We start from the raw sequence: 18,898 nt of genomic DNA, 5'->3' as shown, positions 1-18,898 counted from the left end.
TCAAATATTGTCAATTATTTAAAAAAATTATGCTGCATTCTAAATAAAATGTTATTACAGAATATATATATATATATATATATATATATATATATATATATATATATATATACAATTTTGACTTTCCTGGTTGTTTTCTAACTAGGCCAATGTGTGGAATGACCTGAATGCAAAGAAACAAATGTGAAACTAAGCTTAATTCAGTCTGGATTTCCAGGCTAGCAACATACATACATCTTTAACACAAAATTGACATGAAAATAGCAGACTTTATTAATATAAAAACATTTCCAAACTTAAGATGTCAGTTGAGTTCCAGTCTTAACATCAGATGACAGAAGAAAAGGGAATCCAATAAGACTTTGCATAATGGACACTAATTCACAAAAGTCTGAACAATTCTTGAGTAATAATTATTTTATATTTTAGAATAGATTTTTAATAAATAATTATTGTACTCATATGTTCGTGGTGAGAGTACAGTATATTTTCATACAACAGATTATGGAGTCAACAAAGTTTAAGACAAATTCCTGATTTCCTCACTAAAATTCTAAGCATCTCACTGACACACACAAAAAAACATTTGATCTCTAAAATTCACAGATTATTTCCCCACATATTACACATCTACTTGTACTGGAAAAATGGATTTCCATACTCTGCTAATCAACAAACAATGTATGTACATATGGAGTATTTTGTGTATAACTGCCCCTACAAATTATAGGGGGGGGGGGGGGGGGGTTAAGATGGTCATACCAAGGATCATTTAGCTATTTGATATAGAATTTTAGGTATCAATATATAGCAATTTTTTGGGGGGAAACTTACTGCTTACTTACTGCCCATAGCAACGCATTGAATAACAGATTCAGACTCAAAATGATTTTTTTTTATGTACCCATATATAACCCCTTTTTTGGCACTAAACTACTTCCATATATATTTCCACAAACATTTAACCCCATAGTCGATGTCCGCGCCCCCGCGGAAATCTAATCAACATAATAAAAACATACCCATCAAAATCCGTCTGTTTTAAACTAGAGATGTTTTTTTGTTGTTGCATGGGCTGCGTCTCAATCCACCGCATACGCCAATGACAACCTTCCGCATCTGCGGGGGAAGGTGGCCGGGCTACAGCAGCGTTTGTCAGACCATGAGACATACCGAAAATCGGTTTTCTCACAAACATCTGTAATGTCCGAACGGTTTGGCCTACAAACTAATATGACCACTCTATGGAAAGGTGAGACTCTCACGAACATGTTGGTTGTTTTGCTCTAGGACGCCCACAAACCTCACAAAACTTGTCTGAAGGTAGCCCGGTACCAGTTGAAGTAACCTTCAAAAAGAGGTCTAGTTGTTAAGTTGCAGTGTTTCCACCTAATGAGCTAGCATAACTCTTGCTAACCTTTACAGTAAGACATGGGTGTTAATATGAAATTACATCAAATATAGTCTCATTTTAAAGTGCTGAAAACTCAGAGCCACAAGTGACTAAACTAGACACGAACAAGGCAGAATGTTTCTTTAATGATACCTGGTAAATACTCAATTATCTTTGGAAAATTAGTAGTAAATAACCTATGCTCGCATCTACATCTAGCCACTGCACCTTGAATATTGCTGTTAGTGGTAGTATCTGTAAGCAGGAAGTAACCACGATCTGTAAGATGTCATATTGTCGACAAAAATGTGTGAAACCTACGTATGCATATAAAGGTGTGGGTGATGGCAGCTACGCCCAAATTTGATCATAGCTCCATCCAAGGGGCAACATCCTCAATGATGAGTGTCAATCAAACGGTTGGATGTGAATTTATCGAACAAAAACAACAGATGAAATCTGCGAAGGAAGTAGAGGCATATGTCTCACCAGCCTCAGAAGAACACCCTGAAACCCCTAGCAACTCTCGAACTGTATTACCAAACCATTGTACCTAACAAATTCACTGCAATGAAAAGGAATACTAAATTTCTTACTAAATGCATATTTACAGTCACTATTTCAACACAAAGCTGTCAAAGAAGACTGGCACATTCCCAAGATCATACAATAAGCAGTAGCTTGGTCAAGCAGACGATAGAATTAGAAATTAGAATACTAGAATGGACATGAACCTGACAGTATAAAACACAGGTGTCAAACTCATTCCACGGGGGGCCGAGTGTCTGCGGGTTTTCGCTCCTCCCTTGTACTTGATTGATGAATTAACATCACTAATTAGTTAGGAACTCCCCACACCTGGTTGTCTAGGGCTTTATTGAAAGGAAAAACCAAAAACCTGCAGACACTAGGCCCTCCGTGGAATGAGTTTGACACCCCTGGTATAAAAGATCAGCCACTTTGGTAAGGGAGTTGGTCAACCATGGTCAGCCAGTGCTGTGATAAGAGCAGGGGAAGCTGTTGAGGGGAGGATGGTTTCAAACACCTGGAAAACCAGGTGTTTGATAACATTCCATTCAAGCCATTACTATGAGCAGGTCCTCCCCATTTAAAGTGCCACCAGCCACCGCTGGATACGCTATTGTGTAAAACAATGATTTGAAGATTATCTGCACTGTATGTTTGCTAGCTAGCCAACCAGTTTTAGTGGAATGATTCCATAAATGTTTTCTAATTAACATTCCAAACAAACAATGCAGTCAATCCACAGCCATACACTGTCTGAAATCAGTTGATGATAGGACTTAAGACACATTGTAAATACAAGTACTCATATAATAACTCACAGCTTTTCCAAAAAACTAAAATGTAGACATTTATGGTCGGTTTACATATTTTAGAGGTTATCTATACAGAACATTTGTATAAAACCTGTATAAACTGTATTTATAATTATGACAGTCTTTTAGGTTGACAATTCTATTACACAATTTCTGATATCGCATGCCTTTTATTTTCCTGCATAAGTACAAGCAGGAAACGTATCACCTATGCCTCCTCTGCCATTCATTCGAAATAGATGCGGTAAAAGGTAAACCGTACTCGACCAAAACAATGGAATTGCCATGGAAACGCGTGGGGGGGAAACATCCGAGTCTCCTCATTGACCCCCAGCAACATTAGTCTACATTTAGGCAATTGTTTATATGTGTATTTCACACTATGTTGAGGTAAACATCTGAATATAATGCTTGTATGGATGCCAACCCCAACACATGTCATCGTTACCAATCAAGTGCATTACAGTTAAAAACGACCCACTACCATCAATGATTTCTCTATGCTAACCAGTTTATACGAACGGGAGTTAGCATTTAGCAGTCACTTCTTCTAAACCTGAAAAGGGACAGCTTCTACATGCAGCAAAAACAGCCAAATGTATCAAAATCGGACTCAAGTAAGCACACTGTGGGCCTGTTACAATGCATAAATCATGACGGATTTGAAGAATCTCCAAATTGTTAGATCAGATTTGTTGATTGTGCGCCATTCCGGTCAATGGAACGTCTGCGTTCAATTACCATGAACCCCTTTCCCGCAACTAAAGTGGTTTGGATTTCTCCCTGACCAAAATGGCCTCCATTATCATACCATTATGGAACTTTGAGGGTTCATGACATAGGCTCTTTCTAGTAATTTAATATGATCTATATGATGCAGACTGACCGCTATGCTCACCGTTTCATTTAAGTGAAACAATGTGACCTATCATACACTTTGTCTGGTTCCACCAGGCTAAGAAAGCAGTGAGATTCGAGACAAATAAGTTCTGCATAGCTTATGATTGCTCTGTTTTGTACCATCCCAATTCTCAGTTTCGCGGCAACAAAGCAAAAATGTACTTTGGGCATCAAAACAAAAAATATTATTTCCAGTTCTTTTTAGCAGTGGTAAGGTAAGTGATGTTTGAGCATGGATGGAGCGTTCAAATACTTTTAAAATTGATCTTTCCTCTACTTAATTACTCAAGGTCACAAATGATGTGAAACCAATAAACATGGCATATACCAAGAAGTAGAAATAATGGGCTCCATCAGTTATAGTATACCAGGAATTATTAACATGTTGAATTGCCCATATGGCATGTCATACATAGGATAAACAAGACAGCCCTAAATTTTTACAAAATAGCTGGGGGGAAAAGTAGCAACTCTGAATATTAATATTATGTAGTATTCTATTGCTTGACTTTACATAGTGGCTGGACACCACACAATCTGCACTTGATGCAGTTGTGAGTCAAGGATGGGCTTGGAATGCTTGTTTACGTCCGCCATTGTGGACAGGAGATTAACATAGTACTTTCCAGCTGCGAGGTGGATGTCCTGACAGCAGCAGAGTAGACTACACAGCCGTAGAAGTACATCTTTGCATTATTCATTGTATCATTCAGTCAGACTGGCAGAAGCTAGAGCAAGCAGCTAGCCAGAGGACAACAGCAAAGTACTAGATCGTACTCTCATCAGATGTGCTGAATCACTACTGGGTCTGCAGGCTTCATCACAGTCTGCTGTGTGCAATGTCCAACAGCACACTGTCAGTAACAATCCGGCTTTGTAGGAATTTTAACAAGGGGCTTCATTAGTTGCAGTGTAACAGGTATAATTTACATGTTTACTTGTCAATGTGGCATAACCTACATAGGGCAAACAAAATGGTCCATGTGGAACATCCTACATAGGGCAAACAAAACAGCCCTAAAGTTGATCAAAATAGCTGAACAAAAAGTGACAATTCACAATAATATGAAGTATTTCATTGCCACAATTCACCCCTCACAGTCTGCTTGACCCAGTTGTGAGTCAAGGATACAGATGGGCTTGGAATGCTTGTGTACGTCTGCCATTGCGGACAGGAGATCCAAATATTATTTCCGGCTTAGGTGGATGTCATGACAGCTGTAGGAGTACAGCTTATGTGCTACTGGCATTCAAAGTATTCAAACAGACAGTGACAGGGCAAACAGCTAGCCAGAGGACAGCAACCACGTACTAGAATAGATAGCAGTCTCATCAGATGTGCTAAAGAGTTACTACTGCAGCGTTTCCCAAACTCGGTTTTCAGGACCTCAAGGGGTGCCATCTTGGTTTTTTCATAACACTACACAGCTGATTCAAATGATCAAAGCTTGATGATTAGTTGATTATTTGAAACAGGTGTGTAGTGATAGAGAAAAAAACAAAATGTGCACTGAGTTTGGGAAACCCAGTCTGGGTGAGCAGCCTTCCTTGCTATGCGTGTCATAGGACATGTCAGTCACAACCCTTCCTACTGCACTTTGTAGGTATTGAACAGGTCCTATCATCTGCGTGAGATGGAAACTTGTAAAGGCTACGTTAAAAAGGGGACACCTTAAGCCTGAATGAAGCACTGAACTATTACCCATAAATTTAAGTAATAAGTTATAGCGCCAACCAACCCCAAATAATATTTGTTTTTGCTTCATCTGTTTTCATTGATGGATTAAATGTATTCATGTATTAAATGTATTCATTTGGCCAAATGAAAACTAAATGACCAAATCCCCACAGAAAACTGTCTGGGTGCTTAACCTCTAGCTCCTGCCCCAGTTTGCACAGGTGTTGTATTGATTGTAATGAGGGGATGTAGTTGTGAGATTCTACTACTTTTTTTTTTTACATTCAGCATCACTATGTCAAGGGCAATATAGTATACGTTTTGAAAACATAGCTTGTCCAGAAAAAAGTGGTCTCTTGGCACAACTTACCCTAAGTGGGTAATTGGGTGATGGTGCTGGTAGGGCAGTGTTTAATTCATGGATGGGAGTGTGGTATATTGTATATGTTAAATGTATGCCTACATTGATATAGATCTCTCTGTTCAATACTATTCAATTTCAACTTAAGCAGTTGTCTGGGACAGGGAAGTAGTTTTGATGTGACAAATCATAGGCATGTTCTCTGTATTTGAGGCTACTAAGCCCATAAAACTAGTCCGCAAGATTCTTGATATGTTTAGCAAGTCAGACTTGATGTCGTCAGATAAGACCTTGGTCACATTCCCCTGCTCAGACATTGCATGCATTAACCAATGTTTGCATACCACATTAACTGTGTCATTGACTGACAGATTGCCATAACATGTGTTATATATTAGCTGACGTCCGCTGATATACCTATCCAGATCTGCCAGGCAGCAGCAATGCCTGTGCAGAGGAATGAGCCTTGTGTATGCCTGGTGGTTATTGATATAGTTATATCAATTTTAAGCACGTAAAAGCTTTTCCACCACCATTTCTCACATAACACATTTTATAGACACAAAAAGATCCCACCGTGTCTGGCATATTTTGTTTTGTCGACATTTGGAAAGTCTACCAAGAAATATGGTTTTCCATCAGGACTGTCAAAAATGTTTTATCCAACATGTATTTTACTCGCATAAAAACGTTATAGTACCTCTTCAGTGTCATTCAGTAAAAAAAAAATATTCCATTGCTGCTGCTGCTTGAATGGACTTCTTCCCTTCCTTGGCTGCTCTCAAGAACCTCAAGGGGGGGCTAGACCCCTGCTTGTTTTACGTTTGTTTACACGTGGCATGATGTCTGCGCTGTAACAATAAAAATACACCACTCGAGTTCATATGCATGACACCTTGCTAAAATACAATGCATAAAACTAACAAAATAATCATAATTTGTATGGGGTATGGTAGTGATTGGTTCAATTTACCCCGAGACAAACACTAGCCCATAGTAGCCCGAACACTAGCCCATATACTGTAGCTACAAGAATGCACTTTAATGCTAGGTTTAGGACCTCATATTGCAGCTTATAGAAACGGCAACTGATGTATAAAACAATCTACTTTGGTTTAGATACAAACATGAAACCTATAACAGAAATGAATTTGACTGTGATTTTTTTTTTACCCTTTGGACCACTTTTTCCATGTGGTTTCTTTCTTCCTTCACAGACTCCATGAAATTATGACCTCTTCCTAAATATTTGGTCACATGATACACAAAATGTATCGTTTCCTAGAAACAAGGGGTGGCTCAACTAACCACTTGGCTCAACTTACCCCACTTTCCCCAACTATAGTGCTTGGATGAGGGAGCTTGTTCTGAACAGGGTCAGCAAGAAAAGATTATTGAAGGAAATTGAACTAAGACTCAGCGAGATGATGTGAAAATAAACTTCCAAAAGAGTGTGATGCAAGAGGCTGAACTCATTGGCACTATTCAGCATCTGCATATGTGCACAGGAGTTTGCTCCTCTATTGTGCAGCATGAAAGCTCAAACTCTGTCTGAAATTGCACCGCTACTTATGGAGACCATATCGCTGAATATTTTTCCATTTCCCCCCCCCTCCAGACCGAACTGACAAGCAGCTTTGGCATTGTCTTTGTACACAAACATTTACATTGAATTTTCACAAGGCAAATGAAATCAGAGGTAACCCAGCACAACTCCTTGGAGTTACAGAAATGGCTTAAACTGTGCCCAGTGCAAAATACTTAGCTAACCAAGGATCAGAATTTCAACCCAAGAAAAAGCTACAGTACAGGTAAAGACATCACTGGTTGGTTGGGGTTGGGGAGATATGGTGCATACCACCATACAATAAAAGAACAAGAGTGTAACAAAAATGGACCTCACAAAAATGGCAGCTGTGGCCTGAGCTCAGAGTATACGAGCCCCTCTGCTGAGATGGCGTCCCCCAGCCCTACTGTCCGGATTGGCTGCTTGCAGACCAGCACGGGTGCAAGGTGAAAGGTCACGTTGCCACGGTGCCAAACAGTGACAGGCTCAGTTGGGTTCAGGGACAACTTCTCTCTAGGTTCGCCATGGGAACTGTGGAACTCCAGCGGAGCTCTAAGGACCACCTTACTGGCATCTATGCTTTGGAGGCCGCAGGCCTGGATGCTGGCCACACGGGCCCCTGCTGCCACGGCGGCCACCTGGTTGGCCCAGTGCCCGTCCACAGTGGCAAGGACATGGTACGCCAGAGTGTGAAAGTGGATACGCGTGAGGTCAGCCTCCGACTCGGGGTCACTGCGTCCATGCTGCTCAAGGACCCACAGGAGGATGTCACTGACTCGGCCTACATCCGGTATGCCCCCCCAGGAGGACAGCTCAGCGTGAGGCCCTGTGCCGGCCTGGGAGAGGAAAAGTAGCTCCTGCTCATTCAGCCCGATGGATGTCACTATGGGCATGACCTGCTAACAGAACACAACACCAAATAGTTTATTGTATGCATCAGCTCCAATACATGACTTTATTACGCAGCGCTATAATCCACTTTAAATTGACATCACCTATTTTGACGACATCACGTACAAAGATGATCAAATTTGATAGAAATCCCAATTTTAACCAGACAGTGCCTTTAAAAAAAATAATAATATTGAGTTCTGCCAAACTTGTATTTTAGTTACTGTTAAACCTACACCTTTACCTCTTGCATGATGCTGTTCATGTAGTCTTTGTCAGTCATGCTTGCCAGCTCCAGGTGGACGGGGACCGCGTTGCGGACGTCAGAAATGGCCGCCACTGCCTGAAAAGGTATCAAGCAAACCATCTCAGTCTATACAAATGTTTAACAAAACTCTGGCGAGAACCCTAAATGCGCTATACTATTGTGCTGTTGTTTGTGCTTTGCTACGGACCTCTTTGAGCCTTTGCTCCCACATCTGCCTCCCCTGGCCCTCCATCATGTGCAGACCGGACAGGACCACCAGGTCTGGCTGGAACTCATCCAGGCTGGCCACGAACATCTCCAGTGCTCTCATCTCCCCATTGGACACGTCATGGGAGAAGATGAAGCGGTTTGCTTGGGGAGCCCGTGTCGCACCCCACTGCTCCCCTAGATAGAGAGGCAAAAGGACAGACTTATTCATTTTCTACAAATATTTTGATAGTGGCCGACAGTGTAGTTAGGCTACATGAGGTAAAGAAATACAAATAAGGAATGTGTTTCCATTAATCACCTAGCTATTAAAAGCTTATGAAACCTATTTTTAGTTGTGGTTCAGGTTGCCTTTGGTCCTTACCTGCTTTGTACTCCAGAATTAGGTGATATTCATCAGTCTCTTGCAAGGACTCGGGGGGGACAACGATTTGCTCATCCAGCATCTCGTGTAGTTTAGGCCCAACAGGCCCACATAGCAGAACCTATTAAAGGCAGAAACCTCCACCGTCACTGACTTCAGTAATATAGACGTAGGGGACATTTCAAAAGCTAAGCAATGTCCTCAATTCCTTTTAAACAAACTGCCACAGTTTCTCTGTGCCAAAAAAACACAACCCTGTGCAGATAACCATTCAACAGTGGTTGAACAGTAGAAATGGTACAAAATGTGTGCATTCTAATGAGGAGTTTAGAGATTAAAAGTGCCAACCTACCATCAGCTGAGGGTATGTGGCAAGTTTCTGTCCAATGAGAGCAGCATTTCCTCCAACATATAGCTAATTAGTGAGAGAGCGAGGGAAAGAGAGAGCAAGAGATGAAAAATGAGTTGAGGTTTATCAGTGAGTCTGATAGAAAATGCCATCATAATAACCACAATTGCACCAAGAAATAGCCCAGCAGTGAAATTATTAATTACTGTTGATCATGTAGAATTAAATTTGACACAGACACTCAAACCTCTCTGGATGGAACCTTTATTCAAAAGGAAAAGTGCTTCGTCTTCAGGGGGGTGAAGCCAATTACAGATGCCAAAAATACATGTGATATCAAACTTTCAGGGTGAGCTTGAACTGATTTTTTCAAATAGACCTACAACTTTATCAGTCTGTCTGTGGAGACATAATTCCTTTGTCTGCTTTGCTCCCAACCTCACTTTTTGTTTTGCCAGTTTATCTTCCACGTTTTATTGCCTGGTTCAGAATTTGACCCAGTAATCTTCCAGCTACTTGTCCCCACTCTCTAACCTCTTGACTACCTACTGCCCCTTCACCTATTCAATCATGTTGGATTGGTGATGATTACCTCAAGTACAGAAAGGATGATGCATTTCAAATGGATACAAAAACTTGAATTAGGCTCAGTTGGTTTCTGTTAGTGTTAACTATCTGATGTATAGACCATGAGAGTGTGAAACCAAACTAAGGGTTGGGTGATATATTGTTGATCTGACCATAGGAAATCCTTCTGATACTGTTTTGCTTATACTGCTGATATTTTAGTTTCACTCATTTAGCTACAGGATGAGGCTTGATCAAGAATAGATATGAAGTGTATGCTATCTAACAGTTTCCTGTTATTGTGGCCAACTGAAATTCACAAACTCTGTTCAGCTCTCATAGTTGATGAATAACCATCAAAAACAGGGATTCAGACAATCCTGTCATGTCAGATCAGTGATTAGGTCCATTTTATAAAGGGGCAATCAGCAGTTGCTATATCCATTTTTGGACTCATAAGTTAATGATATGTACCCATTGATTCTTGAAGAAAATAACTTATATAACCTTGTTTCAGGATCATAGCTTTCAAGACCCTGATATAAAAATAGGGAGAAACACTGTTAACTTGCCTGAGCACCAGGGTACTCTGCAGCGGCCCGTGCAATCCTCTGGAAGACCTCTTTGTCGGTGAAGAAACGCTCCGCCGCGGACCCCCTCTCCATGTAGTGGATGAAAGCCTCTTTCAGTTCCTCTTTAGAGTGTAACACTTCATGGTCACGACCCATCCCAGGATCCACAGCCAAAGCCTGTAGCAGCCCTATCCCCGACACCACAACATCCACACATGCATTTACCCTAAATGGAGGAAGCCAGAGAAAAAGTAAACACTCCGAATACGCACTACCATTTCACTTGGGAAGTTCCGTGTTTTGTTGGATGAATGATGAAAACCAAAACAGCAAACTCTAAATCATGACATCATGAATGCTTAGTTGTCTCTGAAACTCACCCTACTGCCACTCTGCCCCACTGATTGGCGGGGGCAGTTATTAGGGTCTCCCAGGCAGTGGAGATAACCTGCTCCAAGGTTGGGTCGCCCTGAGTGGATGGATGAGGCAGGGACAAGTACTGGAGAACTTGTTCAGGCAGCTCAGGGTTGGTGTGGTAGAAGTATCCAACGGCCAAGGCCAACAGGGCAGCTACCGCAGCCTTCCGCCACATGTTTTCTCAGACTTCTGAAATATGAGTGCAAACACACACATGCATAATACTACTGTAATGATACCTGCTAAATGTACACAAGTCTTCCTGTCTGTCATTTTGCAACATATGATGCTAAGTTTTGCATTGTAAATCAAATCACATTTTATTTGTCACATACACATGGTTAGCAGATGTTAATACGAGTGTAGCGAAATGCTTGTGCTTCTAGTTCCGACCCTGCAGTAATATCTAACAAGTAATCTAAGAATTTCACAACAACTACCTTACACAAGTGTAAAGGAATGAATGAGAATATGTACATAAAAATATATGAATGAGCGATGGCCAAACGACATAGGCAAAATGCAGTAGATAGTATAGAGTACAGTATATACATATGAGATGAGTAATGTAGGGTATGTAAACGTTATATAAAGTGGCATTGTTTAAAGTGGCTAATGATACATTTATTACATCAATTTTTCATTATTAAAGTGGCTAAAGATGAGTCAGTATGTTGGCAGCAAAATGCATAATACCTGCAGTATTTCTGTATTTTGAAAGATATCTTAAACTTGATTGCTGACATGAAAAACATTTTTGGGGTCTATATATCAAGAATGGACTAATGAGACAAATTTCGCTGCCATTTGCTGGTTCCGAAGATTCTAATAGTTCGCCTAATTTAAGTTCTTGACAAAGCAAGTATACTGTAGAAAATCATTGTACCATCTAAACCGCTATGAAATATTTTCAATAACCCAAAATATTGTATTTTTAGCGGTTTGGAACTGGTGTACAAAAGTAAGACGCAAAAACTAAACGTACGAACTGGAAGCATAGAATAGCGCACATAATACAGATCTCACGCATCTTAGACGTACTTTCAATGGGAATTACAGCTCTATAACTCACATTTCTATTCGAATTTGGTCGGGTCGCCCAAAAAGTTACATATTGTAACTTTAACAACCTACTATTTTTTGTGTGCGCGAAAATAAACCTGTCTGAAAATGTAATAAGCAGTGGAATTGCAATGGATATGCACAAGACTCTCACATACTGACAATTAACTAGCTAGCTGATGGGCGAAATGACTTTACAGCTATCAAGGTTAACAGGCTGAATCATGGTAGCTAGCTAGCATCAAAGTTAAACAGGGTGATGTGTCATCATTGCATTAACTTCCATATTATTAGTAGCTAGCTAACTTTAGTTATCCATTCGTAAATCACTTTCAGACACGGCTAGTATGGCAAAAGATGTTATAAGTAGTACGAACGGCTAGCTAGTTACCAATGAAGTTGTTGACGAGTATCAAATGTTAGCTAGCTTGATCGGATAGCTCTGGGTCTAACGTTACCGTTGCTGAGCTGGCTAGCTCACGCACTCCAATGCAGCTAAAAAGCTACAAAAAAAAACATGTTTCTAGTACGCTAACGTAATGCCTCCACGGTTTGGTAACGTTATACCCAACATACTGACAACCACTGTCAAACTTGCGTTATCTCCATTCAAACATTGCTAGTTTGCTAGCTAGCATTATCAGCTAGAAGTACGCTAGCATCCTATCAAATATATTTGTTAGCTAGCTGGCTAATTTAGCCAGCTTGCTTGACAACTTTTAAGACAGACCCAATCAAAAACAAGGTTGGTAGCTACCTGGATAGCTGATTTATCTACGATAGCTGGAAACAACTATAGGCTTGTCTAGGGGGGGGGGGGGGGGAATTACGAACCAGGATAAGTCGGGTTGAAATTAGGGTCTTTCTGTAGTGTAGATGATGATGTCCTGGAACTTGGTGTTCAGATCTCTGAGGTATAAAGACAGTTCAGACCCGGCGCCACGTCTGAACTCAAGGGCAGAGCAGTAGGGGAGAGTGGGGTAAATTAAACCACTCTTGTTTCGGCTTCTTCTTGTGAATTCCCGACAGACTAGACACTTTTTGGATTATTGCTGCATTTCTCAGTTCTCAAAGTGAATTCCACATTGTGACGAAACCAACAAATAAAGGGGAATTGGAAAAACTTACATTGCACCACCATCTAACCCTGCATCTATACACCATCCACCAGGGGTGCAACTTTGGTTTTAGAAGTGGAGGGGACATAACATTATTATTATGTTTTTAATTTTATATCCAGTCGAAAAACACTCCACACATCCTACCCGGACGCTTGGAGGCATCCGCATGGTCCTAAAGCACACCAATGCATAGTTTTGTATCACATTCCAATGCTAAAACTGGTGTGGGGATGCAATTTCAAAATGTGGGGGGGCATGTCTTCTCCCGTCACCAGTGAAAGTTGCGCCCCTGCTACCCCCCCCCCCCCCCAAAACCAACCACCTTATCCCATTTCTTGGCCCTAAACAATCCTACACAATCCTACAGAAGGATGGAACTCCTTCTCTCAAAACTTCCTGTAGATATAATGCACAAAAATTTCTCACACCCAAATATTTTTCTGCTGCTGCAACTACCACATCTATCTTTTGGGATTTCGGCTCCATCAGTGTAGTGATGTTTGTCATGTAAAAATCTTCCCAATCGTTCTGATTGTGACATCATGTAAAATTTCTCACAACATGCACATATTTTTGTGTGGATGGCTGAGCTCCTGTGGATGTCTCTCTCTGAACCTTGAAAAACTGTTCCGTATGAGTGGTGATGAAGGCCAAATATAAACCTAGGCAACAGTACCACCATGTGGCTGTCGCCTACCAGTGAACGTCTGACTGACGTGATACCAATGCCTTACTAATTTCTGCGTGAAGCCTGCGTGTATCAAATTCCCTACCATTGAACGTGTAACTAACATGTCGTCATACCAATGCTTTAATAACATCTGCAAGTTAATAAGTTATGAGGTGCATCGTTTATATTTATTTTAATTAAATCTCAACCATAAATGTTAGAAACGTACAGTTTTTCCAGTGCAAGTCAACATTCTTATGTAGCCACATTGAGCTATTGTGTAGCCTACGGCTTGTCTATTTCTGGTTATCACGGCCTAGAAAAGATGACGTCCATTCTATAAGTAATCTGGCTTTCCCTCAACACCTCATGGGATGGTACTTATCTCGCAGACTGTGTTGTTACCAATTCCCAGTATGTCAGACAACCAATAAGAGTGGTGTCAATGACTTTCACTCAAATAGTGGAGTTCATAGAATTTCCCAGAGGGTCCCTGCTATCCAGGATCCTTGGGGTGTCCCTACCTCAATCAAGTAGAGATGTGAAATGGTTAAGGTAAGGGTTAAGTTTAGTGTTAGGTAAGGGCTAGGGTTCAGGGTAGGGACATCCAAAGGAATCCGGATAGCAGTGACCGTTCGGCATTTGAGAGCTCGGCAGCGACACAGACATTTAATGTTTTTTAATTTTTTACTAGGAATAACAATGGCAAAGAAATGTAATCTATGGTGGTTGTCGTGACTTGACTTCTAACATTCATTTGAAGACTGTTATTTATCTAATCAACCTAAATATAGTTAATTGTTACCCGATTTAAATTAATCCTGTAGCAATTAACTCATTGGGATCTGGGGCAACATGAGAGTGGTTCTTTAAAGTGTTACCATCTCCCGAATTAAACTCTAAATGTCTTTACCTATCACATCCATAAACAGTTAACTTATTAATCAAAACCTCGTATCATATCATCATTCTGAACAGTCGTAACCTCCTTGCATCTGCAAAAACCTGAGCTTTACTTATGATGCAGTACTACACAAATTGGTTTAATTGTTTATTTACTCGCTAACTAGCAAGGTAACACAGGAAAAACATACACACTTAATACGTTAAGAACAGGTCCCTAGCGGACTGACAACAATATGGCTGCTTGTTACAAAAGATATTGAAAGGGCGAGAGAGAGAGAGGGGGACAGAGACACTTAACGTTGGTACATTTTAGAATCTACTCTCACTTATAGCACTCCTATACTTTACACACAAACCGCGGCCCGTTTGGAGTAAGAAATCATGAATCTATTTATGTGAAAATCCTTGGTTTCTCTCAGTGGACAGGGCTTTCTTGGAAAGGGTGTTGGGCCTTTTCACGGCACGCTTGTAAGGCTCTGATTGTCCAAGAGGGGTTTCTCTGTTGTTCTCCTAACCAGTCGTTCGGTATCCGGTGACATGTCGTGCAGTCCTGAACAGAACTATAAGTTTAATCTCCTTCCATTTGCTCTGGAAAATGCTTCTTTGAAGATAGGGTAGTCAGCCGTGTTGATGGTTCCCAGTGGGGTGATGAGAGTAGCGTACTACTGTGGTTTGAGCAGAGTAGCATGGTTCCACTTCAATTCACTTTTCTAGATACTTTACTTAGGACAGCTAATCAGCCGTACCAATGATTGTCCGGGAGGTGACTTTATCGCTCTCTACCTTGTGTTGAGATTCAGAGTTGAAACCACTTTAAACGTGAGCTGCAGCTCCACGTCACTCTGGTCTGATATGTTAATTGTTAACCCATCATTTTATACAGTTCAATCAAAAGGGGCGGTTTCGTTAGGCTGGCATGCTCTCTGACCTCACTAAAGGGGGCGGTGACAACTTACTGTGCACAGTTATAGAAACGGTTTCCTCTTATAGTTTCTAAAATCACATCCCTCTCTTAACAAAAATACTTTCATCATTTTTCATATAGCATGCACAATGCAGAGGATGGAAACTTCGTACATGTAGTGTGTATACTTTTCAAGTTACAGTATTTCCTTTATAACCTTTTTTATGACTTCACAAAATAACATCCAAAATGACATTAGTGTTCTTTTTAGATCGCCTCTGACCATTCCCCACGGTCTATGTTAGAAATATTGTTCAAGTAGTTACTTTTGAACTTGTTAGCGTTTTGGCGGGAAAAGTCTTCTTAAAAGTGTTTCACAAAGTTCTTGGTATATGGAGGACTATGAGTGGCACTGCCATGCCTCTGTTGTGCTTGACTAGCCGAATCCAACTTGTTTTTCAGTGTGTGTTCATGTTTTAATCTCATTCACATTTACAGCATATCAACAATGGGTAATTCCAAAAAATAAAAAAAGTATTTCACGACACAACCACACAGGAAAGCAACCTTAACTCAACAGTCAGCTACTCTAGTAGTGTGCAGCCTTATTTTCCCCACCAAAACTAAGTGTGCAAGGTTGATTCAAATATTTGAGGTGACCAGGACATGAGTGTGCCCTAACAGGGTGAGGTCACAAAGTAGCCAGTGGTGGTTCTAGTTCTTGCACAGCTAGCTTGCACAGCTAATTCATCATCATTATCAGCTCTACTAGTCCCCACTAAGGGGCCCCACCATCTACAATGCCTTCAGAAAGTATTTATACCTCTTGACTTATTCAACATTTTGTTGTTACAGCCTAAATTGTTCTCAACCATCTACACACAATACCCCATAATGACAAAGTGAATGCACATTTTTAGACATTTTTGCAATTTTTCTGAAAAATACATTTACTTAAGTATTCACACCTTTGAGTCAATATTTTGTAGAAATACATTTGGCAGCGATTACAGCTGTGAGTCTTTCTGGGTAAGTCTCTAAGAGCTTTCCACACCTGGATTGTGCAACATTTGCCCAAATTTATTTTCAAAATTATTCAAGCCCTGTCAAATTGGTTGTTGATCATTGCTAGACAACCATTTCCAGGTTTTGCCATAGATTTCAGTAAATTTAAGTCAAAACTGTAACTTGGGTACTCAGGAACATTCACTGTCTTCTTGGTAAGCAACTCCAGTGTAGATTTGGCCTTGTGTTTTAGGTTATTTAAATCAAATCAAATTTATTTATATAGCCCTTCTTACATCAGCTGTAACGCTCTGGGTGTCGGGGGTGTGAAGTCAGGCGCAGGAACAACAGAGAGTTCAATATAGTGCTTTTAATGCCCACACGGGAAACAATGTCCCCACGAAAACACTGGGTGAAACAAAACAAATGTCCCATACACGAGGGACAAAAACCCAGTCCAAATACACTCTAATGAACGCAACCAACAAATACGTGCATCTACTCCCGAATCCCAATGTACAACTGAATCAATCCCGCACAAAGCAACGTACGGGCTGGCTGACTAATAAAGCCCAACTAATGATAATCACCTCCACACAGGTGTAACAAATAAACACATAAGGAGGGGGTGGAAAAAGAGTCAGTGGCAGCTAGTAGGCACGCGACGACGACCGCCGTGCGCCACCCGAACGGGAAGGGGAGTCACCTTCGGTCGGAGTCGTGACATCAGCTGATATCTCAAAGTGCTGTACAGAAACCCAGCCTAAAACCCCAAACAGCAAGCAATGCAGGTGTAGAAGCACGGTGGCTAGGATAAACTCCCTAAAAAGGCCAAAACCTAGGAAGAAACCTAGAGAGGAACCAGGCTATGAGGGGTGGCCAGTCCTCTTCTGGCTGTGCCGGGTGGAGATTATAACAGAACATGGCCAAGATGTTAAAATGTTCATAAATGACCAGCATGGTCAAATAATAATAATCACAGTAGTTGTCGATGTTGCAGCAAGTCAGCACCTCAGGAGTAAATGTCAGTTGGCTTTTCATAGCCGATCATTAAGGTTATTGTCTTGCTGAAAGGTGAATTAATCTCCCAGTGTCTGGTGGAAAGAAGACAACCAGATTTTCCTCTATGATTTTGCCTGTGCTTAGCTCCATTCCATTTATTTTTTATCCTGAAAAGCTCCCTTAACCATTACAAGCATATACATAACATGATGCAGCCACCACTATTCTTTAAAATATGGAGCGTGGTATTGGATTTGCCCCAAACATAATACTTTTATTCAGGACAAAAAGTTGCTTTGCCACATTTTTGGGGAGTTTTACTTTAGTGCCTTGTTGCAAACAGGGTGCATGTTTTGGAATATTTGTATTCTGTACAGGCCTCCTTCTTTTTACTCAGTCAATTAGGTTAGTATTGTGGAGTAACTACATTGTTGTTGATCCATCCTCAGTTTTCTCCTATCACAGCCATTAAACTCTGTAACTGTTTTAAAGTTACCATTGGCCTCATGGTGAAATCCCTGAGTGGTTTCCTTCCTCTCCGGCAACTGAATTAGGAAATATGCCTGTATCTTGTAATGACTGGCTGTATTGATACACCATCCAAAGTGTAATTAATACCATTAATACCAATTAATACCATGCTCAAAGGGATATTCAATGTCTGCTTGTTCTATGTTTACCCATCTACCAAAGGTTGCCCTTCTTTGTGAGGCATTGGAAAACCTCCCTGGTCTTTGTGGTTGAAGCTGTGTTGAAATTCACTGCTCAATTTAGAGACCTTACAGACAATTGTATGTGTGGGGTACAGCAATGAGGTAGTCATTCAACAATTATGTTAAACACTTATTGCACACAGAGTGAGTCCATGCAAATTATTATGTGACTTGTTAAGCAAATGTTTACTCCTGAACTTATTTAGGCTTGCCATAACAAAATGGTTCAATTCAATCCATTTTAAATTCAGGCTGTAACACAACAAAATGTGAAGAAAGTCAAGGAGTGTGAATACTTTCTGAAGGCACTGTATGCTGCAGTGTTACCCAGAGTAGACGGTTCAGGTATATGCCCATTTTCCCGTGGATACATAATGGTCCGTGTTAGAAAAGACACTACTTAGTAACCAAGTCATTATTACTTAACCCCCCACAACAACAGCTTCCCAAGCCTCGAGTGTTGCAGCCCCCTACACCTCTCCATAACCTGTATATGTATGTGTATGTATGTATGTATGTATGTATGTATGTATGTATGTATGTATGTATGCATGTATGTATGTGTGTACAGTGCCTTCGGAAATTATTAAGACCCTTTGACTTTTTCACCATTCTGTTAAGTTACAGCCATATTCTAAAAT

The 18,898-nt window shown here is 40.7% G+C and overlaps 1 protein-coding gene across 3 annotated transcripts; it reads right to left on the bottom strand.

Moving 5' to 3' along the window:
• Positions 1–249: 249 nt before the first annotated feature.
• On the bottom strand, positions 250–13,163 carry adpgk (ADP-dependent glucokinase). 3 transcript variants are annotated; one of them, XM_055934854.1, is made up of 8 exons: positions 12,771–13,163; positions 10,838–11,063; positions 10,458–10,683; positions 9,322–9,384; positions 8,970–9,090; positions 8,586–8,782; positions 8,375–8,473; positions 250–8,138 (listed from the first exon to the last, which is right to left on the bottom strand). In XM_055934854.1, exons 2-8 carry the CDS (start codon positions 11,047–11,049, stop codon positions 7,572–7,574), a joined length of 1,485 nt encoding a protein of 494 aa, XP_055790829.1. In that variant the 5' UTR covers positions 11,050–11,063; positions 12,771–13,163; the 3' UTR covers positions 250–7,571. The 3 variants fall into 3 exon arrangements, with proteins under 3 accessions (XP_055790829.1, XP_055790833.1, XP_055790830.1); XM_055934858.1 differs by having other exon boundaries at positions 250–8,135; XM_055934855.1 differs by lacking the exon at positions 12,771–13,163 and adding an exon at positions 12,328–12,680.
• Between the last annotated feature and the right edge of the window lie 5,735 nt (positions 13,164–18,898).

Source organism: Salvelinus fontinalis, chromosome 9 (assembly GCF_029448725.1).
Source record: "Salvelinus fontinalis isolate EN_2023a chromosome 9, ASM2944872v1, whole genome shotgun sequence".
Lineage (NCBI taxonomy): Eukaryota > Metazoa > Chordata > Actinopteri > Salmoniformes > Salmonidae > Salvelinus > Salvelinus fontinalis.
The sequence above is the reverse complement of the archived record's forward strand: the minus strand, read 5'-3'. Positions and strand labels throughout refer to the sequence as shown.